The 24,447-nt window shown below is 57.9% G+C and overlaps 1 protein-coding gene across 2 annotated transcripts; it reads right to left on the bottom strand.

Moving 5' to 3' along the window:
- Positions 1 to 338: 338 nt before the first annotated feature.
- LOC103639844 (pentatricopeptide repeat-containing protein At3g16010) lies at positions 339 to 6,947 on the bottom strand. Of its 2 annotated transcripts, none has more exons than XM_008662537.4 (3): positions 6,769 to 6,947; positions 5,645 to 5,893; positions 339 to 2,486 (listed from the first exon to the last, which is right to left on the bottom strand). In XM_008662537.4, exons 2-3 carry the CDS (start codon positions 5,727 to 5,729, stop codon positions 661 to 663), a joined length of 1,911 nt encoding a protein of 636 aa, XP_008660759.2. In that variant the 5' UTR covers positions 5,730 to 5,893; positions 6,769 to 6,947; the 3' UTR covers positions 339 to 660. The 2 variants fall into 2 exon arrangements, with proteins under 2 accessions (XP_008660759.2, XP_020399599.1); XM_020544010.3 differs by having other exon boundaries at positions 6,366 to 6,782.
- Positions 6,948 to 24,447: the final 17,500 nt, after the last annotated feature.

The following is a 24,447-nucleotide window of genomic DNA, read 5'->3' as shown; positions in this document are numbered from 1 at the left end:
TTTTCAAACAAAAGAAATTACATGCGAGACTCTTTTTTAAATATTACCCCCTCGATCCAAAAATATAATTTAAGAATCTCGGTGATACTTATCTACTACTACACATTGTATAAGGGTAACAGGTGGGCTTGGATAGAGATGTAGTAGATGTTTTTCCTGTCATAGATGTAGACATAAACATAAATATGGTGTAGTGATAGCTACAACCGCATTTGCTTGAAGGATAAATTTAAAACTGTCTTATATGATATCTTTTAAGACAATTTATAACCATCTTAATGCCTTGTTTGGGAGGACATCATTTCAAGAATTATAACTTCGATTTTTTAGCTTCATCATGAAACAACTTCAACAAATTGGTAACTCAGGTTCAAGAGTGTTTGGCTTGCACATAGACTCCAGCTTCTGTAATACAATTAATTTACAAACCAAGATGGACTGACCTTGAGGGGAAGATATACAGTGCAATCAATCATATTGATGTAAGTGTGCAATTAAACGATCTAGTGCGTCTAATCAAAATCCAATGGTGACGGCTATTTACATTTACTGAAACCTAGTACTATTTTATGTTTAATCTCTTCCATATGAAATTGCTAGATCTAGATTGAATGCTCTGCTTGCACCAAATGAGTGACTGCATATGATACACCTCCAACCTTAAGGGTCACATTCATGATCAACCTTTCCAATAGCCTCAAGTATAGATGAATATGTAATAAGATCGTACTCAAACCCCAATGTATTCATCTCTTTCATCAGCTTTGATGCCTCCTCAAACATGCCAGCATGACTCAAGGCACCAAGGACAGTATTATAGGAGACAACATCAGGTCTTACTGTAGATTGTTTCATGTTGGAAAGCATTTCCATTGCACGGTGAGGTCCTCCCGTTTTTGCCAGCCCATTAAGGATAATATTGTATGAATTGATATCAGGAATACACCCATGCTCTTGCATTCTTCTCATCGTACTAAGAGCTTCATCAATCATGCCTGTTCTTGCTAATCCAGACATGAGAGCATTGTACGCATAAACATCAGGAGCGCAACCAAGTTTGTTCATTTCGTCAAACATATTTATAGCATCATCAAGCCGTCCAGCCTTTCCTAAGTGTTTAATCATAACTGCATATACCCGAGCACTGGACGAGCCACAATTTTCCTTTAGTTCCTGAAAAAGCTCACAAGCAAGATCATAACGCTTGGCTTTTCCAAGAGCATCAATCAGGCTACAATATGCCGCTGGACATGGAGGGAAACCCTTTTCATCCATCTCTTCCAGTAGCATCATGGCCTTCTCCATCCTGTTGGTTTTGCAGAATCCATCAATAAGGATAGAATAGGTGAACGAACTGGGGGAGATTCCACTTGCCTTCATTCTTTCAAACCAAGATGGAACCTCAGAAGCACGAGATTTTGATTCAAAAAGTGCTTTTATGATAGTATTGTATGTCACCACACTAGGAATGCACCGCAACGTTTCCATCTCCTGAAACAACTTCGTAGCATCATTCAAACGGCCAGCCTTGCCTAAGAAATTTATCATATTATTCATAAAAACTGTGTCTGGCCTGCAGCCTTCTCGCTGCATTTCACAGAAGAAGTGATATGCTTCATCTATTCTGCCAGCTTTACCAAGGCCTCTGATTAGCTCAGTGTAAGTAAACACATCCGGTCGACAATACTGATGCCTCATTTCTTCAAACAAACTCAATGCTCCATGAGCATCATTGAATTTGAAGAACAAAGCTATTAACATTGTATATATCTTAGTAGTTGGCTGCATACCGATCTCCTTCATCTCATTCAACAACTGAATTGCTGAATCACGTCGACCTAATTTGCAAAAGGCAGAAATCAATGCACTATATGTCATAGTGTCTGGGAAGCAATGACCCTCAGTGCTCATCTCATTGTATAGTTGATGGACTTTCTCATATTGGCCCTCATGCATCAACATTATTATCATGCTGTTATATGCCTGTGCAGTTGGCTGACACTTCCGCGTTTTGATCTGGTAGAAGATTGCAATTGCCTTGCTGACCATCTTAGCATTCCCCAGCTTCCGAACTACATCTGAAAGTTCTGTTGGGGTAACAACACAAATGGGATTCCGTACCATTTCTTGGATCATCTTCCACATCTCACCATACTGCTCCACTACTTCCAAACAATGTATCAATGCCATGTAAGTGGATGTGTCATGCTCATAATTCCTCCGCTTTGCAGCCCATCTGAAGAACTGCATCTTCACATTGACCCCAACGTCAGTTTTCATAACCTCTCGTACCAACCAGTGATCAACTCTAAGCATGAGAACCTCCAGCGCCTTCTCAGCATCAGGGCCCCACTTGAATATCTTCAGGATCCTAATGAACCTCTCATCCAAGACACGCATAGAATATGTGTACCTTGGCACAATGGTTGCTATTGCTTCCTCACTCTGACGAATTGGAGGATGAAACATCCGAACAATTTCACTTTCTGAAAGACAAAAACTTAAGAGTGGTCAAGGATAGGAGAAAAGATAGTACAAAAAAATGTGGCATTTCAGTCATCATTAGAAAGCTTCTTTTTTTTCTGCTTAGAACTAAAAACTAACAAAACACATGTCAAATCAAGATACGCATCAGCTTCTAATCTGGAAGGACAACTTGTGAACTATGTTAGTAGGAAATTCATTCTACTTGGTTTCTTGTACTGATTGAACATAGGAATTAATTTATTCATGCTCCCCTTGTTTCAAATTATAAGAGATTTTGGTTTTACTAGATACATAGTTTTTTGTTATGTATCTAGACATAGTGTATACCTAAATACATAGGAAAAAGCCAAAATGTCTTATAATTTGGAATGGAGTACTAAACAAAGCAAATTTAACATTACATTACTAAATATCAACAGACATATTATCTGCCAGCAATTCACCAAATCTACCTTAAGCAATATCTTCCCTTTTTGCAATTATAAAGCTGAGGTTGGAAATTCCCACAAACTCTAACAGAAACCCAAATAAAAACAAACTGCAATAAATTTTTTGCTGCATATACAGTACATCACGACTCCTCACCAATTTCTGTCCAGCATTCTGGTGACATATAGGGGTGGCAGCGGGTCGGATTTTGTTCAGGTATAATAATACCCAACCCGAAATTGTACCCGAGACTTCTACAAATAACAACATATGCGCCATGTTATGGTCGCTAGATCGGTGAGGGATTAGACAGGCGCCGGCCGAGGGTCTCTGCCCACGGCCGAGCAAGAGGAGGTTTCTCCCTTCTAATTCTTGCCTCCTTTATTTCTCATCCATTGATTACATAAATAGGCCGGTTGGCTGCCCCTATCTAGCTAGAGATCCTTATCTCCTAAAAACTCTCAACAAACTACTAACTGATAACCTTCCTAGATAATCTCGACTAATCTCCTAAATAATCTTAACTAATCTTCTAATCTTATCTCTAACTATCCTTATCTAATCCCCCTTAGGGCCCATGGCTGCTGCTACCGCAGCCCCTCTGTGGGCCTCCTTAGGTCCTGACACTATACCCCTCCTGGACAAGCAGCTCGCCCTCGAGCTACCGCATAACGGGTGCTCAAAGACCGAGTCTACTTGACCCAAAACCAAACACCTAGAAGACAAGCCTTTTACATCTCGGCTTATCTTATTATTCCGAATCTGATTTTTTTTACCCCATAAGATAAGGCGAACACGCACGTGTGCAGCCACCTGGATCCCATGGACGCCATCTGCACGAAAAGAGAGCACATGGATGGGCACCTGGAATAGGTCGCAACAATAACCAGCGGAGGCGCCCTCGTGGCGGCCGGTAGCGGAATGTGGTGGCGCTAAATAGTGTGCCCTTGTTGATGACGAGGTGAGTGTCTACCCTACCGCCGCTGCCGTAGAGTTGAAGTTCGTCGCCCGCAGGACACGTATCATGCTCGCACTTCGAGATAGCGGCCTGGTGCCACTACTGATAGCCGTCCGACAAGGCGAGGTCGCGCCGACGTGTGCCGAGGTCAACCGTCACCAAGGCTGCCTTGAGCATCTGCCGGCGCATCTCCCGCACTTTCTGTCGTGCAAGGAAGCCACGAGCAGCAACTTGTATGCCCACAGCCGCCGACGTCCGGAGTCGTGCGGACAGCGCTAGCTGGTGTTGCTCATGTTGCACTGCTGCCTTGATTTGCAGCAGCCCTTGCATCTTTGTGAGATCAGCCCTTATGTTGATCCACAAATCTCCCATCGATGGAGCTGGTGATTGCTGAGTCGTGGCTGCCCCTAGTGGCGTCGCCCATGGGGACGGAGACGCCGTCAACGAAGATGATGTGATGAAATTTGGCGTTGTCCCTAGGGATGGGCACGCCGGCGTCCAGGATGTGGTGACAAAATTGGCAGGCGATGCTGCCCATGGAGATAGGGACGCCGGTTGCCAGGATGGCGTGACGAAGGTGGCATGCAGCGCAGCCCATGGAGATGGGGACGTCGGTTGCCAGGACGGCGTGACGAAGGTGACATGCGGCGTTGTCCATGGAGATGGGGACGCCGATTGCCAGGATGACGCCGCGAAATTGGCAGCAGAAGCCATGGGATCAGATCAAAACCCAAGTATGGTCGCTAGATCGGTGAGGGATTGGAGAGGGGGTATCGATGGGCAGGAATGTCGGCCGGGGGCCTCTGCCCACGGCCGAGCAAGAGGAGGGTTTCTCCCTTCTAATTCTTGCCTCCTTTATTTCTCATCCATTGATTACATAAATAGGCCGGTTGGCTGCCCCTATCTAGCTAGAGATCCTAATCTCTTAAAAACTCTCAACAAACTACTAACTGATAACCTTCCTAGATAATCTCAACTAATCTCCTAAATAATCTCAACTAATCTTCTAATCTTATCTCTAACTATCCTTATCTAATCCCCCTTAGGGCCCATGGCTGCTGCTACCGCAGCCCCTCTGTGGGCCTCCTTAGGTCCTGACACGCCATGATAAATTGATAAATAAAAACAGCATGCAGCAACCAGCTCCAGCAGCCCATGGTCGCGCCTGTGCCCATGATGAAATAGCAGCATGCAGCAAACCAGGATTGTTGTGTATTTTCTGGCTCCATTCTATTATGGACCTTAATTTTTAGTGGATGTAGCACATTTAAAGAGGTATATTGATATCTTGGTTATCCACTGGATACCCACGAGTAAAGTATTTTACCCATACCCGACCCGATGTATTTCGGGTATCCGACCCAATAGGACCAGCGGGTGAGTTTTTCTACCCATATCCATCGGGTACGAAACCGGTGGGTATCCATACCCACGGGTCCAACTGCCATCCCTAGTGACATATCAAAAGAACCCATCGTTTTTTACTTTTGGATAGACCAGGTATTTGAAAGCATGCTTCTCAACGCAAATCTACATCCATCCCAACTTCCTAGCCCCACTACCACTACACTGCTTTCAATTTTGAATGAGCTCTATAAATCCAACCTTACTAAGATCAATCTAGTTCTTATTAAAACTTCATGCAAAATCCAAAAATGTGCCAAGCACACCTATGCACGACACTGATAGCCAGCGTACTGACACTATCTGAAATTTCTCGAAAGCGAGTTAGAAAACCAAAATAAGTGAAAGAAGAAAGACACGCCTCACCCGTTTGGTTGATCCTCCGAGAAAGGCATGGTGATGAGGAGATCCCCCGTGCCACCAGGAGTTGTACACCGCAACGCGTCATCATCTCTGGCCGCCAGCAGCGCAGCCGCGGTGCTGCGCTCCGCCTTGAGGAGGGAGAAGCAGGCAGCCACTGGCTACACTAACACCGTATACTGGGCCATTGGCCTCCTGAGGTTGGAAGTGTCAGGACTCAGCTTATGGGCCATCATCGAGACCGACTCGGATGGCCTACATGTCAAATATGCAACAACAAAGCCATTTAGTCTAATGTTAGAGTAGGCTAAAGTTGAAATCCAATAGAAATCACAAGTCAAGGCTCAGGCATTAACATAGCTACCATAAAATTATTCATGGCAATAGCTCAGAATATAATAATCAGTAAAATTGGCAGTTTAATCAATCACATTTCAGCACATCAGTACTGTCTTGAGAACCACAGATTGCAAGCTTCTGCAACATACTGAAATTTTTAAACTTGACACCAAACAGAAGGAACATAAGTTCATAACAGACCAAACATGAGACGAAGTAGGAAGCAAGTAGGGTACATTCATCTGAAAAACACAGTAGAGTACAGTAGTGAATCGAAGTATCAAACAGGGGGGCAGTCAGCACATCTGGCAAGCGAACCATCCACGGGCCACAATCAGTAGCAGTTCAACAGAATAAAAGCAAAAATCAAAATAGATATAGCTAGTACCAGGAACCCTCGCTCCAGCAAGATTTGATTGATAGATAGAGTAAACTTTCACACACCACAAACTTCCCCTGATGAAGCGTCCATCACAAAACCGAACGCAGCCTAGGGACGATGGTCGATGCTGGCACTGGTTCTAAATAACTAACCCGAGAAACCTCTCACCCGCCCCGCCATCAACAGAACGCAGCAGATCCAAGAAAGAGCGGGCGCCTGCAGGCTGCGGCTGCTGCATCCCGTCCCTTCGGCCACGATAAAGGTGGCGAGGCAACACCGCAGCAGCGAGGCGAGCAGGGGGAGCGGCGGCGGAAGGTGCGAGGGTGAAAACAGGGTTTGTATAAGGGACCTCGATTTAGTTCAGGGACCTCGGTTTAGGGGGAGCCAAAGGGTCGGCATTAGGGCATACCTGTTGGTGGGTTCTCGTCGCCGGTGAAGAGCACGATGAAGACCTGAGCGTCTGGCTCGACGCGAGGTGATGGCGACGTCGTTAGCGCGGAAGGTGGTGGCGGAGGTCGTCGCTGTCGGGTAGGGCTGGACGAAATAATCGTCACTAGCCGTCTCGCTCGGCTCGTGAAATAATTAGCTCGGCTCGAATCGTTTGATTTTTTGCACGAGCTGAGCCGGCGCTCGAGCTCGGTTTCTTAACGAGCCAGATCGAGCTGAGCTCGAGCCAGCTCGTGAGCCAAACTAGCTGCGACTTCAGTAGACGCGGCCTCTGACTCTGAGCACCCACAGCCCACACGGCCAAACACGCCCCACGCGGCCACACGCCCAGCCCGCACCACACGCGACGCACACAGGCCAGACCATCATGCAGAGCCGCAGACAGCCGCCCGCCCGCACACAGGCTAGGCCATCACGCAGACAGCCGAAGCCTAACCCTAGCGACCTAGCCGAAGCCGACGCGGGACGCGGCGGCGGCGGCGAAACCGGCCACGCCGACGGCCGATGCGACCGCCCAGGGCCCAAGCGCGGAGCCGCGGAGGCGCCTAGCCGCCCACACACGGCGTTTGGTCGGGCGGTCCTGCGGTCTTGCCAGTTGCTCACCTGCTTGTCGGTGTTTCGGACCCGCGAGGACCCTCAACCGACTAGTAAATTTGTCGCTGCGTGTCCCTGCCCAGATGGGTTGATGCAAGATGGAACACAAGAGGGAGGATGAGGCTTATATTATCTTGCACCGGGGTGTTCGTAGTAGGGAGAGGGAGAGGGTTCGGCCTTGAGGTGAGGTGTCTGAGTTAGCCTCCTTCGCGTCTCTCCCACCCTGCCTCCCCTTTCTTTAGGAAGGCCCTGGACATCCTCTTTTATAGATACAAGGAGATGGTCTAGCTGTACAATGGGGGTGTAGCTATGTGCTAACGTGGCCGGCGGAGAAGTACTTGAGCCTTGTAGAAGCGCAGCTGGCGTTGCGGCCCGGGGTCCTGCTGACGTTTCTTTGCTTTCATAGAGAGTTAAGAACAACCGACGTCATGGACGCACGCAGGAGACCATCATTACCTGTTACCGGAGTAATCTAGATGGGACACCGGTCTTGTTCCTTCATAGCCTGAGGCAGCTAGCTAGGGGTAGGGTAATGATGTATCCCCAGTGGCGTAATCGGTCCGAGGCCGAGGTTGGGCGAGGCGGAGACTTCTCCTGAGGCCGAGGCTGAGGTCGGGCGAGGATGTGACTCCTCCCGAGGTCGATGGTGAGGCCGAGGCCCGAGGTCGGGCGAGGCGGAGACCTTCTCCCGTGGCCGAGGTTGAGGCCGAGGCCTGGGGTCGGGCGATACGGAGACCTTCTCCCGAGGCCGAGGCTAAGGCCGAGGCCTGAGGTCAGGCGAGGCGGAGCTCCCTGTTGCGTCCGAGGCTAAACTCGAGGGAGGTCGTGACTTACTGTCGTTAGTTTTACCCTGGTGGTTGGCACAGTAGTCGAAACGGGGTGAATAGTGTTGTTTTCCTGTCAAAACGATCAGTAAAGGGGCGAAGTGACTGCGGTCACTTCGACCTTGCCGACTGAGGCACGCGTGTCAGGATAAGGTGTCAGGCGATCCCCGCATTAAATGCGCATGCGATACGGTCGGTTGGTAAGACGATTTGGCCGAGGTCGCTGCACGACAAAGTTTGCCTGAGCTTGGCTTCGGGCGAGCCGAGGGTGCGCCCACTGCCTGAGGAGGCCCTCGGGCGAGGCGTGAATCCGTCCGGGACTACTGTTCTTGCCCGAGGCCGGGCTCGAGCGAGACGAGATCGCGTCCCTGAGGCTTCAACTTTGAACCGCGCTTACCGGTCTTTATGGTCTGTTTTGATGATGTTTTCCAGCCAAGTTAAGGAGCATTGGGGGTACCCCTAATTACGATACCCGACAGTAGCCCCCGAGCCTCGAAGGGAGTGTAGGTACTCGCTTGGAGGTTCTGCCGGATTTTTTGTAAGGGGACCAGCCTTTCTCGGTTATATTTTGTTCCGATGGGTGCGCGAGAGCGCACCCGTCGGGTGTATCCCCCGAGGCCTCGGAGGAGTGGTTTGACTCCTCTAAGGTCTTAATTCTTTTTGTGATGCCTCGGTCGGCCTTGTTGTTCCCTCATGCGGCCTGGCCGCAGCCCGGGTGCATGGTCAGGCTCCGAGTTTTTAAGCTGGTTTGTCGACGTGGTCGACAATTTGGCCGTAGCCTTGGTGCGAGAGCAGCCTCCAAGCCTCTGCACGAAGCGAGAGGACGATCAAGGACCGTCTCGACTTTTATTGTACGCCCCTTCGTCGCCTTTCCGCAAGGAGGAAGGGGGGAAGTGCCATGTTACCCTCGGAGGGTACCGAACACGGTGTTTCCAGTGAGTTGCTATCGAGTGATCCGAGTGGACGCCCGAGCCCCGTTCGATAAGGGTCGACTAGTGGCCCAGAGGCGCGCTCCAAAAGTACCTGCAGGTGATTTGCTGGACCCGGACCCATTTGATAGGGTCCGAGGGCTCGGTGCCTCCCTCCGGTGGGATTCCATTACAAATCTGTCGGGGACCATAATTAGGGGTACCCTCAAGGCTCCTAATTCTCAGCTGGTAACCCCCATCAGCATAAAGCTGCAAAGGCCTGATGGGTGCGATTAAGTCAGGGATCGGTCCATACGAGGGACTCGATCACGCCTCGCCCGAGCCTGGCCTCGGACAAGGGCAGCCGACCCCGGAGGATCTCCGTCTCGCCCGAGGCCCCCCTCCAGCGGCGAACATATTTCCGGCTCACCCGAGGCCCTGTCTTCGCCAAGAAGCAACCCTGACCAAATCGCCGCACCGACCGACCAAACCGCAGGAGCATTTAATGCAAAGGTGGCTTGACACCTTTATCCTGACGCGCGCCCCCCGGCCGACAGAGCCGAAGTGACTGCCGTCACTTCGCCGCTCCACTGACCGGCCTGACAGAAAGACAGCGCCGCCTGCGCCGCTCCGACTGCGGTGCCACTCGACAGAGTAAGGCTGACAGGCAGTCAGGCCCGGTCGAAGGCACCATAGGAAACTCTGCTTCGCCCGACCCAGGGCTCGGACTCGGGCTAAGCCCCGGAAGACGGCGAACTCCGCTCCGCCCGACCCAGGGCTCGGACTCGGGCTAAGCCCCGGAAGACGGCGAACTCCGCTCCGCCCAACCCAGGGCTCGGACTCGGGCTAAGCCCCAGAAGACAGCGAACTCCGCTCCGCCCGACCCAGGGCTCGGACTCGGGCTCGGCCCCTGAAGACGACTAACTCCGCTTCGCCCGACCCCAGGGCTCGGACTCCGCCCCGACATCAGCCGGCGATCTCCGCTCCGCCCGACCCAGGGCTCGGACTCGGGCTCGGCCCCAGAAGATGACGAACTCCGCTTCGCCCGACCCCAGGGCTCGGACTCCGCCCCGGCATCAGCCGGCGATCTCCGCTCCGCCCGACCCAGGGCTCGGACTCGGGCTCGGCCCCAAAAGACGACGAACTCCGCTTCGCCCGACCCCAGGGCTCGGACTCCGCCCCGGCATCAGCCGGCGATCTCCACCTCGCCCAAACCAGGGGCTCGGACTCGACCTCGGCCACGGAAGGCAGACTCGACCTCGGCTTCGGAGGAGCTTCCACGTTGCCCAACCTAGGGCGCAGACCAGCCACGACAACAGGAGGCGCCATCATCACCCTACCCCAAACTGACTCGGGCCACGGGGAACAAGACCGGCGTCCCATCTGGCTCGCTCCGCCAGATAGGCAATGATGGCGCCCCGCATACTCTGTGACGACGGCGGCTCTCAGCCCCCTTACGGAAGCAAAATGACATCAGCAAGGACTCAACAGCTCCGACAGCTGTCCCTCCGCCAGGCTCCATCGCTCCTCCGACGGCCACGACATCACACCAGCAGGGTGCCAAAATCTCTCCGGCTGCCACGACGGCATGTACTTAGGGCACTAGCTCTCCTCCGCTAGACACGTAGCACTCTGCTACACCCCCCATTGTACACCTGGATCCTCTCCTTACACCTATAAAAGGAAGGACCAGGGCCCTCTTAGAGAGGGTTGGCCGCGCGGGGACGAGAACGAGACACGCGCTCGCTTGAAGCCGCTCGCTCCCTCTCCCGCGTGGACGCTTGTAACCCCCTACTGCAAGCGCACCCGACCTGGGCGCGGGACGAACACGAAGGCCGCGGGATTCCCACCTCTCTCACGCCGGTCTCCGACCGCCTCGCTCTCCCCCCTTCGCGCTCGCCCTCGCGCTCGACCCATCTGGGCTAGGGCACGCGACGACATTCACTTGTCGGCTCAGGGACCTCCCGGTCTCGGAACGCCGACAGTTGGCGCGCCAGGTAGGGGCCTGCTGCGTGTTGACGAACAGCTTCCCGTCAAGCTCCAGATGGGCAGTCTCCAGCAACCTCTCCAACCCGGGACGGTGCTTCGTTTCGGGAGTCTTAAGTTCATGTCCCTTGACGGCAGCTACGACATGATACTCCTTCCACCGCCGTGCGACAATGACAATGGCGGCCGACAGCCCGCCCGCCGGCGGCGGAATCGACGACGTCTTCCCCGCGTGGTGGAAGAACAACATTCGACGTCTTCCCCGCGTGGTGGAAGAACAACATTCGAGCTCACCCCGTCCTCTCCCCCGCCGACGGAGGAGGAGGCGGGGCAACCAAGGCCAAGCAGGAGGCAGCACCTCGTCGGCTGTCGAGCTAGTCGACGACACCAGCACCCCAACGGGGCGCGCACCGGGCATCGACCCCGCGCTTGAGACGAAGACGAGCGCCGTCTCCCCGCAACGTGCCGATTCCGGGCAAACGGACGACGCCAGCGTGCTCGCGAAAGGCTTGCTGGACGTCACCCTTGTACCTGAGACGACGGCGCAGTCTGTCGGCGTTTCGAGACCGGGGGGTCCCTAGGCCGACGAGTGAATGTCGCCACGTGCCCCAGCCCAGATGGGTCGAGCGCGAGGCCGAGCGCGAAGGGGGAGAGCGAGGCGGCCGGAGATCGGCCTGAGAGAGGTGGGAATCCCGCGGCCTTCGTGTTCGTCCCGCGCCCAGGTCGGGTGCGCTTGCAGTAGGGGGTTACAAGCGTCCACGCGGGAGAGGGAGCGAGCGGCCTCAAGCGAGCGCATACCTCGTCCTCGTCCCCGCGCGGCCAACCCTCTCTAAGAGGGCCCTGGTCCTTCCTTTTATAGGCGTAAGGAGTGGATCCAGGTGTACAATGGGGGGTGTAGCAGAGTGCTACGTGTCTAGCGGAGGAGAGCTAGCGCCCTAAGTACATGCCATTGTGGCAGCCGGAGAGATTTTGGCACCCAGCTGGTGTGATGTCGTGGCCGTCGGAGGAGCGATGGAGCCTGGCGGAGGGACAACTGTCGAAGCGGTTGAGTCCTTGCTGACGTCCTCTTGCTTCCGTAAGGGGGCTGAGAGCCGCCGTCGTCACAGAGTATGCAGGGCGCCATCATTGCCTATCTGGCGGAGCGAGCCAGATGGGACGCCGGTCTTGTTCCCTGCGGCCCGAATCAGCTCGGGGTAGGGTGATGATGGCGCCTCCTGTTGAGGTGGCTGGTCTGCGCCCTAGGTTGGGCGATGTGGAAGCTCCTCCGAAGCCGAGGTCGAGTCTGTCTTCCGTGGCCGAGGTTGAGTCCGAGCCCCGGGTCGGGCGAGGCGGAGATCGCCGGCTGATGCCGGGGCGGAGTCCGAGCCCTGGGGTCGGGCGAAGCGGAGTTCGTCGTCTTCTGGGGCTGAGCCCAAGTCCGAGCCCTGGGTCGGGCGGAGCGGAGTTCGCCGTCTTCCGGGACTTAGCCTGAGTCCGATCCCTGGGTCGGGCGGAGCGGAGTTCGCCGTCTTCTGGGACTTAGCCCGAGTCCGAGCCCTGGGTCGGGCGGAGCGGAGTTCGCCGTCTTCCGGGACTTAGCCCGAGTCCGAGCCCTGGGTCGGGCGGAGCGGAGTTCTCCGTCTTCCGGGACTTAGCCCGTGTCCGAGCCCTGGGTCGGGCGGAGCAGAGTTCGTCGTCTTCCGGGACTTAGCCCGTGTCCGAGCCCTGGGTCGGGCGAAGCGGAGCTTCCTATGGTGCCTTCGACCGGGCCTGACTGCCTGTCAGCCTCACTCTATTGAGTGGCACCGCAGTCGGAGCGGCGTAGGCGGCGCTGTCTTTCTGTCAGGCCGGTCAGTGGAGCGGCGAAGTGACGGCGGTCACTTCGGCTCTGGGGGGCGCGCGTCAGGATAAAGGTGTCAGGCCACCTTTGCATTAAATGCTCCTGCGACTTGGTCGGTCGGTGCGACGATTTGGTCAGGGTTGCTTCTTAGCGAAGACAGGGCCTCGGGCGAGCCAGGAACACATTCGCCGCTAGAGGGGGGCCTCGGGCGAGACGGAGATCCTCCGCGGTCGGCTGCCCTTGTCCGGGGCTAGGCTCGGGCGAGGCGTGATCGAGTCCCTCGTATGGACCGATCCCTGACTTAATCGGACCCATCAGGCCTTTGCAGCTTTATGCTGATGGGGGTTACCAGCTGAGAATTAGGAGCCTTGAGGGTACCCCTAATTATGGTCCCCGACGGTAGCCCCCGAGCCTCAAAAGGAGTGTTAGCACTCGCTTGGAGGCTTTCGTCACACTTTTTTGCAAGGGGACCAGCCTTTCTCGGTCGCGTTTGTTCCGGTGGGTGCGCGTGAGCGCACCCGCCGGGTGTAGCCCCCGAGGCCTCGGAGGAGTGGTTTCACTCCTCCGAGGTCTTAATGCCTCGCGTAATGCTTCGGCTGGTCTGGTCGTCCCTCATGCGAGCTGGCCATAGCCCGGGTGCACGGTCGGGTCCCAAGTTCTCGGGCTGGTATGTTGACGCTGTCAACGGTTTGGCCGGAGCTGGGTTTGCGAGAGCAGCCCCCGAGCCTCTGCACAGGGCGAGAGGGCGATCAGGGACAGACTCGACTTTTTTACATTCGCCCCTGCGTCACCTTTCCGCAAGGAGGAGGGGGGGAAAGCGCCATGTTGCCCTCGATGGGCGCCGAACATGGTGTCTCCGGTGAGCTGCAAGCGGGTAATCCGAGTGGACGTCCGTGCCCCGTTCGTTAGGGGTCGGCTAGGGGCCCAGAGGCACGCCCAAAAGTACATGCGGGTGATCTGCCGGACCCGGTCCCCTGGCGACGGGGTCCGAGGGCTCGATGCCTCCCTCTGATGGGATTCCATTACAAGATCGTTCCCGCTGGTCTCGGAAATGTCCTAGGGTACCTCGGGAGCGCAGCCCGAGCCTTGGTTATGTATCGAACGTACCCATGGTCATCCCTCGCTCGGCGTCTGAGGCGGCTGTGAACCCTTCGGGGGCCAGCCTTCGAACCCCTGATCAGTAGTGGGCGCGGAGCCCGAGTAGCCTGAGGCGGCCGTGGAACCCTTCCGAGGGGCCGGCCTTCGAACCTCTGACCAGTAGTGGGTGTAGGGCCCACGCGATCTGAGGCGGTTGTCGAACCCTTCCGAGGGGCCAGCCTTCGAACCTCTGATCAGTAGGGGGGGGCTCGGAGCCCGGTTCCTTCTCGGGGAAGGATCCTTTTCGGGGTATCCCCCTTTTTCGGTCCCTGTTGCAAGAGAGAGAAAGAGGAAAAAGGGAAAAGGATACGAATTCGAACGACGCGGCGTACCTTTTTTGACGCGGTCATTATGGCGAAGGCGAAGCGTCGCCCGCTTCTCCTGCCAGAGGCGCCGTCTGTCCTGCCGCGGAGTTAATGCGATGGGGCGAGTGGTTGGCGGGGTGGTCGTTGTGCGTGCGTGAGCCATTCGAGGAATGGATCACGGGCGCATTGTCTTCATGCCGTGAGAGAGGGTTCTCTCGCTGCCCCCGGACGGGACGTGAGCTTGGCTGACGACGTGACCGCTGCTCCTGCCCGCCTACCACCGCCATTACTGCCGGCCCACTTTTGGCCGCATTGACCGTCGCGCCAGGCTGGCGCTGCTGGGTCGCGCGCTGGGTCGCCTCGAGTCGCGGTATTGGTTCCGCGGTTGAGGAGGCGCGATAGTGGCGCAAGTGGTGGTGCTGTTGTATGCACGAAGCATTCGGCGCACCGGTTGCATGACGCGTGGGCCTGGGCCTCCATGCTGGGCGTGTTGGGAGTCGGAGAAGCGCGCCCACTTGGCGCGGTTGCATGCCGCCTGCATGGTTGCCCGCCCCTTTCGCCCGTTGGTCTGGGCAAAAGTGGAGAGTCGCTTGTAACCGCTGGGCGGTTGTACGCACCGCGCACGGCGGTTTGGCTTCTTCCGCTCTGAGCCGGCTTGCATGACGTGTGGAACCCAGCCCCCGCGCCGTAGGGGAGGACCTTGGAGTGTGTTGGAGAAGACTCAGCCCGTGACGACTAGGGACGCAAGTAGGGAGAGCCGCCTTTAAAAGGAGGGTGACCCCCTTGGGAGGCGACCATGTCTTCGCGCTCCCTTATGCATCGTGTCTTTCCGCCTTCCAAGCCCCGGATGGGGGATATCCGCTGTCTTTCCGCCTCGTCGTTGGAGGATGCAACTCCGTGGGAGTGGGTACCTTTCAGCCATCGTTCGGCTTCAAGGATTTTCATCAGCCAGCCCGGCTGTACCCCCCCCCCCCCCGCCGGCGGTCACCCAAGACGGTGACCACCAGCCCCTGGGTGGGGAGAAGCAAGCCGGGCTGCGATCTTGGTCCCACCCTCAGCTTCAAGGATGTTCATCATCCTTGCTGGGGTGGAGGCCGGGCTGAGCCGGAGCTCTACCTCCCACGCGGGTTCGTGGGTCACCCTCTCCTGCGGCGTTCGAGGGAGAGGGCGCTCGCTGGCCCTGCGGGCGGGTCGGACTTCGACAACGCGGGGCCAGTCGACGGCAGGCGTCGTCAGCCCCAGCGCGTCGGGCTCGTCGGCTTGGCCCCCGGCGCCCCCTCCTGCCGGAAGGCGGCTGCCGCGCCGTGTGCACGGGAGGACCGCCCAAGATGTCGCGCGCTGCTAGGGCGTCGTTCGTGTTCTGGGGCGGTCCTGCCTTTGCACCGGTACGGAGCCTCCGCGGGGAGGTCGGTGCCCTGCTCGTCCGGGAGGATCCGAGTGGGGATCTGCCGGCGGGCTGACAGCCCCTGTCGTCGGTGCCGAGGCGGAGGCGGCTCGAGAAGTCCCCGCCGCCGATGGGATCACCGCCACCATCCGCGCTTCGGGCCTCCGGCTCTTTGTACTTGTCCTCGCCCCTCGAGTGTCGGCGTGGGCGAGGGCAAGGTTGCAGCAGCGTTCGCCCTGAGGCCGTTGCCGCTGCAGTTTGGCCACCCGTAGAGGGGGTCGTTGTCGCTGCTGCTGGAGCGGGCGACGGTGAGCCGTCCGCCGGTCTTCTGTTGCTCCGCAGGCCCCCCCCCCCGCATTGAGTGGGGTTGTTCGTACCTGCGGAGGTGGAACCGGAGTTCCGTTTGTAATGGTACTTTGAATGCCAGTGTTTTTGTTCATTGTGGCCGTCGAGGCCTGAACATGTATGTATTTTTGGCACGGAGCCGTGTTTTTTCCTCATTTTCGAGCACTAAGACTCGCCTATTGGTTGTCTGAACCGCTTCACCAAGCGTGAGTCGCCCCGTGTAAAGGTGACGAGTGAGGTATCCGTATCCCGGAGGCGTAGGAGTCCCTCGGCTCGGTCGGCCTTGTTGTCCGAGGCTTCTCTAGCTTAGTTAAAGGAACCCCTCGACCGCTCTTCGATGAGCCGAGGCCAGGGGTAGCGGTATCAGCATGAACAGGTGCAGAGTTGGCTCGAAAAGGAAACCTGGTTAGCCGGAGCCTAGCCGGGTCGTCCGTTAGCGGGACCGACGCCGGAGTTGACCAGCCGAGGCCTCGGGTCGGGCTGACGTCCTTGGAGGACGGCTGGCCGAGGCCCCGGGGTGACCGGCCGAGCTGCCTGCTCGGGCCGGATTCCCGGAGAAGACCCTGGCAGCGATTGCTCGGGCATGGCGATGACGTCGTCCTTTAGAGTGGAGATCCTCGGACCGCGTCGCCGTCCGAGGCCAGGTCGGACCTCGCCGAAGGTGTCGTCGATGCCGAGGGTGCTGCTGCTCCCTTCAGCCGTCGAGATCCGAGCCTGCAGGGTCGGATTATCTTGTAGCGTGTGTTTTATGCGGCCGCCGAGGCCTAAACACACCTTCACCGTGTTGTAAAGCTGCGTCTCTTTTCCTCTTGTTTCGAGTATCTGGACTTTTTTGTTGGTAACAGAATTGTTTTGCGCGAGCGAGAGTTGCTTCTCACGGAAGGTGATGAGTGAGGTATCCGTATCCCGGAGGCGTAGGAGTCCCTCGGCTCGGTCGGCCTTGCCGCTTACGCACACTCTTGCCCGTCCATGGGGTTCTGTTCCCGACGCAGTCGAGAAGGCTCAAACAATCGCTTCGGCAGAAGAGCTTCCGAACGTGAAGACTTGTTCGGTCCGCGGAATCACTTATCCGAACGTGAGTTACTTATCGCAGAAGGTGATGAGCGAGGTATCCGTATCCCGGAGGCGTAGGAGTCCCTCGGCTCGGTCAGCCTTGGCTGCTTACGTGTACTCCGTCGTTTTTAGGATCCACTTTCGAAGTAGTCGAAAAGCACGAAAGACATTCTGGCAGAAAAGATCTTTTTTCGAGGAAAAAATTCGACGCGGAGGGGGTTCCCCCCCTTTTAGCCCCCGAGGGAGGGTCGGGCTTTGCCGAGGCAAGGCTGACCCTTCCTTGATGACTAAACTTTGCGTGGGAGCGAGGTTTATGAACAACTTGAAAACATCTTAAGGGTAGAAGCGACGTAGATGTTGGATGTTCCAAGCGTTGCTATAGACCTCGCCTTGACTGTTGGCCAGCTTGTACGTTCCGGGCTTCAGAACTTTGGCGATGACGAACGGCCCCTCCCAGGGGGGCGTGAGCTTGTGCCGCCCTCGGGCGTCTTGTCGCAGCCGAAGCACCAGGTCGCCCACCTGGAGGTCTCGGGACCGGACCCCTCGGGCGTGGTAGCGTCGCAGGGACTGCTGGTACCGCGCCGAGTGTAGTAAGGCCTTGTCCCGAGCCTCCTCCAGCTGGTCTAGCGAGTCTTCTCGGCTAGCTTGGTTGCTTTGGTCGGTGTAGGCCCTCGTCCTCGGGGAGCCGTATTCCAGGTCTGTGGGCAAGACGGCCTCGGCCCCGTAGACTAGGAAGAACGGCGTGAAGCCCGTGGCTTGGCTTGGCGTTGTTCTCAGACTCCAGACCACCGAGGGGAGTTCCTTCATCCATCGCTTGCCGAACTTGTTGATGTCGTTGTAGATCCGAGGCTTGAGCCCTTGTAGATTCATGCCGTTGGCACGCTCTACTTGCCCATTTGACATGGGATGAGCCACGGCGGCCCAGTCCACCCGGATGTGATGATCCTCGCAGAAGTCCAGGAACTTTCTGCCGGTGAACTGGGTGCCGTTGTCGGTGATGATGGAGTTCGGGACCCCGAAGCGATGGATGATGTTGGTGAAGAACGCCACCGCCTGCTCGGACCTGATGCTGTTCAGGGGTCGGACCTCGATCCACTTGGAGAATTTGTCGATGGCGACCAGCAGGTGCGTGTAGCCCCCAGGTGCCTTCTGCAAGGGGCCGACGAGGTCCAGACCCCACACGGCAAAAGGTCAGGCGATGGGTATCGTCTGCAGAGCCTGGGCAGGCAGGTGGGTCTGCCTTGCGTAGAATTGACACCCTTCGCAGGTGTGGACAATTCTAGTGGCGTCGGCCACCGCCGTCGGCCAGTAGAAGCCTTGTCGGAAGGCATTCCCGACAAGGGCTCGAGGTGCAGCGTGATGGCCGCAAGCCCCCGAGTGTATCTCTTGCAGGAGTTCCTGACCTTCGGCGATGGAGATGCATCGCTGGAGGATGCCTGAGGGGCTGCGGTGGTAGAGCTCCTTCTCATCTCCCAGCAAGACGAACGACTTAGCGCGCCGCGCCAGCCGCCGAGCTTCGGATCGGTCGGAGGGTAGCTCTCCTCGGTGGAGATATTGCAGGTACGGGGTCTGCCAGCTTTGATCAGGCGTGACCCCACTTTGCTCCCCCCAACGTGCAGCATCTCGCCCTCGGGGGCCGAGGGTACCTCGGGCTGAACCGAGGATGCCTCGGACCGAGCTGAGGTTGCCTCAGACTGAGCCGAGGGTACCTCGGGTGGGGCCGAGGGTGCCTCGGGCCGGGCCGAGGTTGCCTCGGGCTGGGCCGAGGGTGCCTCGGGCTCGGGCGTGTTGTCGATCTTGATGGAGGGTTGATGTAGATCCCGGGAGAAGACGTCCGGGGGAACCGTCGTTCGCCCCGAGGCTATCTTAGCCAGCTCGTCCGCAGTCTCGTTGTAGCGCCGAGCGATGTGGTTGAGCTCGAGCCCGTAGAACTTGTCTTCCAGGTGCCGAACCACATCGCAATAGGCCTCCATCTTCGGGTCACGGCAGTGGGAGTTCTTCATGACTTGGTCGATGACAAGCTGCGAGTCACCGCGAGCGTCGAGGCGTCGGACCCCTAGCTCGATGGCGATCCGCAACCCGTTGACCAGAGCCTCATACTCGGCCACATTGTTGGACGTCGGGAAATGGAGGCGTAGCACGTAGCGTAGGTGCTTCCCAAGGGGAGAGATGAAGAGTAGGCCTGCGCCGGCTCCTGTCTTCATCAGCGACCCGTCGAAGAACATGGTCCAGAGCTCCGGCTGGATCGGAGCTGTTGGGAGCTGAGTGTCGACCCATTCAGCTACGAAGTCCGCCAAGACCTGGGACTTGATGGCCTTCCGAGGAGCGAACGAGATTGTCTCGCCCATGATTTCCACTGCCCACTTTGCAATCCTTCCTGAGGCCTCCCGGCACTGGATGATCTCCCCCAGGGGGAAGGATGACACCACAGTTACCGGGTGAGACTCGAAGTAGTGTCGCAGCTTCCGCCGCGTTAGGATCACCGCGTACAAAAGCTTCTGAACTTGTGGGTAGCGGATCTTGGTTTTGGACAGTACCTCGCTGACGAAGTAAACTGGCCTCTGAACGGGCAATGCATGCCCCTCCTCTTTCCTCTCGACCACAATCGCGGCGCTAACCACCTGAGTGGTCGCGGCGACGTAGACCAAGAGGGCTTCTCCGGCAGCTGGGGGTACCAAGATAGGCGCCTTCGTGAGGAGCGCCTTCAGGTTCCTAAGGGCTTCCTCGGCCTCAGGGGTCCAAGTGAAGCACTCGGCCTTCCTTAAGAGGCGGTACAGAGGTAGACCTCTTTCGCCGAGGCGTGAGATGAAGCGGCTCAGAGCCGCGAGGCATCCCATGACCCTCTGTACGCCTTTCAAGTCCTTGATGGGCCCCATGCTGGTGATAGCTGCGATCTTCTCCGGGTTGGCTTCGATGCCCCGCTCGGAGACGATGAACCCCAAGAGCATGCCTCGGGGCACCCCGAAAACACACTTTTCGGGATTGAGCTTGACGCCCTTCGCCTTGAGACATCGGAATGTCACTTCAAGGTCGGAAAGGAGGTCGGAGGCTTTCCTCGTCTTGACCACGATGTCATCGACGTAGGCCTCGACTGTGCGGCCGATGTGTTCGCCGAACACGTGGTTCATGCACCGCTGGTACGTCGCGCCCGCATTCCTCAAGCCGAACGGCATGGTGACATAGCAGTACATGCCGAAGAGCGTGATGAAAGAAGTCGCGAGCTGGTCGAACTCTTTCATCCTGATTTGGTGATACCCCGAGTAGGCATCGAGGAAGGACATGGTTTCGCACCCAGCAGTGGAATCCACGATTTGGTCGATGCGAGGCAGAGGGTAGGGAACCTTCGGACATGCTTTGTTGAGACCAGTGTAGTCTACACACATCCGCCATTTCCCCCCTTTCTTTCTCACAAGCACAGGGTTGGCAAGCCATTCGGGATGGAATACTTCCTTGATGAACCCTGCCGCCATTAGCTTGTGGATCTCCTCGCCTATGGCTCTGCGCTTCTCCTCGTCGAATCGGCGCAGAGGCTTCTTGACGGGTCGGGCTCCGTCTCGAATGTCCAGCGAGTGCTCGGAGACATCCCTCGGTATGCCGGGCATGTCCAAGGGACTCCACGCGAAGACGTCGGCGTTCGCGCGGAGAAAGTCGACGAGCACTGCTTCCTATTTGGGACCGAGCTCGGAGCCGATCCGGACTTGCTTGGAGGCGTCACTGCTGGGGTCGAGGGGGACGGACTTAACCGTCTCCGCTGGCTCAAAGTTGCCGGCGTGACGCTTCACGTCTGGGACCTCCTTCGAGAGGCTCTCCGGGTCGGCGATGAGGGCCTCGGACTCGGCGAGGGCCTCGGCGTACTCCACGCACTCCATGTCGCATTCGAACGCGTGTTTGTACGTGGGGCCGACGGTGATGACCCCGTTGGGGCCCGGCATCTTGAGCTTCAGGTAGGTGTAGTTGGGGACGGCCATGAACTTCGCGTAGCATGGCCTCCCCAGTACCGCATGGTAGGTTCCTCGGAACCCGACCACCTCGAACGTCAGGGTCTCCCTTCGGAAGTTGGAGGGTGTTCCAAAGTAGACGGAAAGGTCGAGCTGTCCGAGGGGCTGGACGCGCTTCCCGGGAATGATCCCATGGAAGGGCGCAGCGCCTGCCCGGACAAAGGACAGATCGACACGCAGGAGCCCGAGGGTCTCGGCGTAGATGATGTTGAGGCTGCTGCCTCCGTCCATGAGGACCTTGGTGAGCCTGACGTCGCCGATGATGGGGTCGACGACGAGCGGGTATTTCCCCGGGCTCGGCACATGGTCGGGGTGGTCGGCTTGGTCGAAGGTGATGGGCTTGTCGGACCAGTCTAGGTAGACTGGCGCCGCCACCTTCACCGAACAGACCTCCCGGCGCTCTTGCTTGCGGTGCCGAGCCGAGGCGTTCGCCGCTTGCCCACCATAGATCATGAAGCAGTCGCGGACCTCGGGGAACTCTCCTGCCTGGTGATCTTCCTTCTTGTCGTCGTCGCGGGCCTTGCCACCCTCCGCGGGTGGCCCGGCCCTGTGGAAGTGGCGCAGAAGCATGACGCACTCCTCAAGGGTGTGCTTGACGGGCCCCTGGTGATAGGGGCACAGCTCCTTGAGCATCTTGTCGAAGAGGTTGGCACCTCTGGGGGGCTTCCGAGGGTTCTTGTACTCGGCGGCGGCGACAAGGTCCGCGTCGGCGGCATCGTGTTTCGCTTGCGACTTCTTCTTGCCCATCTTCTTGGCGCCGCGCTGAGTTGACGCCTCGGGGGCATCTTCCGAAGGGCGACCCTGGGGCTGCTTGTCCTTCCGGAAGATAGCCTCGACCGCCTCCTGGCCGGAGGCGAACTTGGTGGCGATGTCCATCAGCTTGCTCGCCCTGGTGGGGGTCTTGCGACCCATCTTGCTCACCAGGCCGCGGCAGGTGGTGCCGGCGAGGAACGCGCCGATGACATCCGAGTCGGTGATGTTGGGCAGCTTGGTGCGCTGCTTCGAGAATCGCCGGATGTAGTCCCGGAGAGACTCTCCCGGCTGCTGTCGGCAGCTTCGGAGGTCCCAGGAATTCCCGGGGCGCACGTACGTGCCCTGGAAATTGCCGGCGAAAGCTTGGACCAGGTCGTCCCAGTTGGAGATCTGCCCCGGAGGCAGGTGCTCCAACCAGGCGCGAGCGGTGTCGGAGAGGAACAGGGGGAGGTTGCGGATGATGAGGTTGTCATCGTCCGTCCCACCCAGTTGATAGGCCAGACGGTAGTCCGCGAGCCACAGTTCCGGTCTCGTCTCCCCCGAGTACTTTGTGATAGTAGTCGGGGGTCGGAACCGAGTCGGGAACGGCGCCCGTCGTATGGCTCGGCTGAAGGCCTGCGGACCGGGTGGCTCGGGCGAGGGACTCCGATCCTCCCCACTGTCGTAGCGTCCCCCACGCCTGGGGTGGTAGCCTCGGCGCACCCTCTCGTCGAGGTGGGTCCGACGGTCACGATGATGGTGCTCGTTGCCGAGGCGACCCGGGGCCGCAGGCGCTGTGTTGCGCGTACGTCCGGTGTAGACCGAGGCTTCCCGCATGAATCGGGAAGTCGCGGCATGAGGTTCCTAGGGGTACCCCTACCTTCGGGAGGCAGAGCTCTCGGCCCGTCGGACCGTGGCGCCTTCCAGGAGATTCTTGAGCTCCCCCTGGATTCGCCGCCCCTCGGTGGTTGATGGCTCCGGCATCGCGCGGAGAAGCATCGCTGCTGCAGCCAGGTTCTGGCCGACCCCACTAGATGCGGGTGGTGGCCTGACCCTGACGTCGTCGGCGACGCGGTGCTGGAAGCCCTGGGGTAGATGACGTATTTCTCCGGCCGGGGGTTGGCCCGCCCATGCCTGCCCGACGTCCCGGCGGATCGGCTCAAGCGCTCCTGCTCCCTCGTCGAGCCTGGCCTGCACCCCGCGGATTTGCTCGAGCTGTGGGTCATGGCCCCCCGCCTGAACGGGGACCACAGCTAGCTCCCGTGGGATGTCAACGCGAGGCACCGGCCTAGGGAGATCACCGTCCTCCGGCATGCCGAGATGGTTGCCTTCGGAGGGATCCCCTAGATCGACGTGGAAGCATTCGCGACTTGGGCCGCAGTCCTCGTCGCCGAGGCTACGACTACCGTCGGAACAGTCAGAAAGGCAGTAGTCGCATGCGGTCATGAAGTCCCGCATGGCACTGGGGTTGCCAAGTCCAGAGAAATCCCAACAGATGCTGGGCTCGTCATCTTCCTCGGACCAGAGGGCCCGTAGGTCGAGACGTCCGTCAACCGGTCCCAAGGTGACCGCGTACGAAACCCTAGAGGGTTTGGACTTGCCTCTACGAGAGCACCCGCCAAAGCGAAGCCGCTAGGCGGGTCGAGGCTGAATCCGAAAGACGTGGGATGGGAATCGGTCGGTACCTTCTGGTCGACGGGCGGCGATGAGGTCACGTCGTGGACTGACTGTGCCGTCGTCTCAGGTACAAGGTTGACGTCTAGCAAGCTTTTCGCGAGCGTGCTGGCGTCGTCCGTTTGCTCGAGATTGGCGTGTCGCGGGGAGACGATGCTCGCCTTCGTCTCAAACGCGAGGTCGACGCCCAGTGCGCCCCCCGTTGGGGCGCTGGGGCCGTCGACTCGCTCGACAGCCGACGAGGCACTACCTCCTGCTTGGCCTTGGTTGCCCCGCCTCCTCCTCCATCGGCGAGGGAGAGGACGGGGTGAGCTCGAATGTTGTTCTTCCACCACGCGGGGAAGACGTCGTCGATTTCGCCGCCGGCGGGCGGGCTGTCGGCCGCCATTGTCGTTGTCGCACGGCGGTGGAAGGAGTATCATGTCGTAGCTGCCGTCGAGGGACACGAACTCAAGACTCCCGAAACGGAGCACCGTCCCGGGTTGGAGAGGTTGCTGGAGACTGCCCATCTGGAGCTTGACGGGAAGCTGTTCGTCAACACGCAGCAGGCCCCTACCTGGCGCGCCAACTGTCGGCGTTTCGAGACCGGGGGGTCCCTAGGCCGACGAGTGAATGTCGCCGCGTGCCCCAGCCCAGATGGGTCGAGCGCGAGGCCGAGCGCGAAGGGGGGAGAGCGAGGCGGCCGGAGACCGGCGTGAGAGAGGTGGGAATCCCGCGGCCTTCGTGTTCGTCCCGCGCCCAGGTCGGGTGCGCTTGCAGTAGGGGGTTACAAGCGTCCACGCGGGAGAGGGAGCGAGCGGCCTCAAGCGAGCGCATACCTCGTCCTCGTCCCCGCGCGGCCAACCCTCTCTAAGAGGGCCCTGGTCCTTCCTTTTATAGGCG

This window comes from Zea mays, chromosome 9 (genome assembly GCF_902167145.1).
Source record: "Zea mays cultivar B73 chromosome 9, Zm-B73-REFERENCE-NAM-5.0, whole genome shotgun sequence".
Lineage (NCBI taxonomy): Eukaryota > Viridiplantae > Streptophyta > Magnoliopsida > Poales > Poaceae > Zea > Zea mays.
The sequence above is the reverse complement of the archived record's forward strand: the minus strand, read 5'-3'. Positions and strand labels throughout refer to the sequence as shown.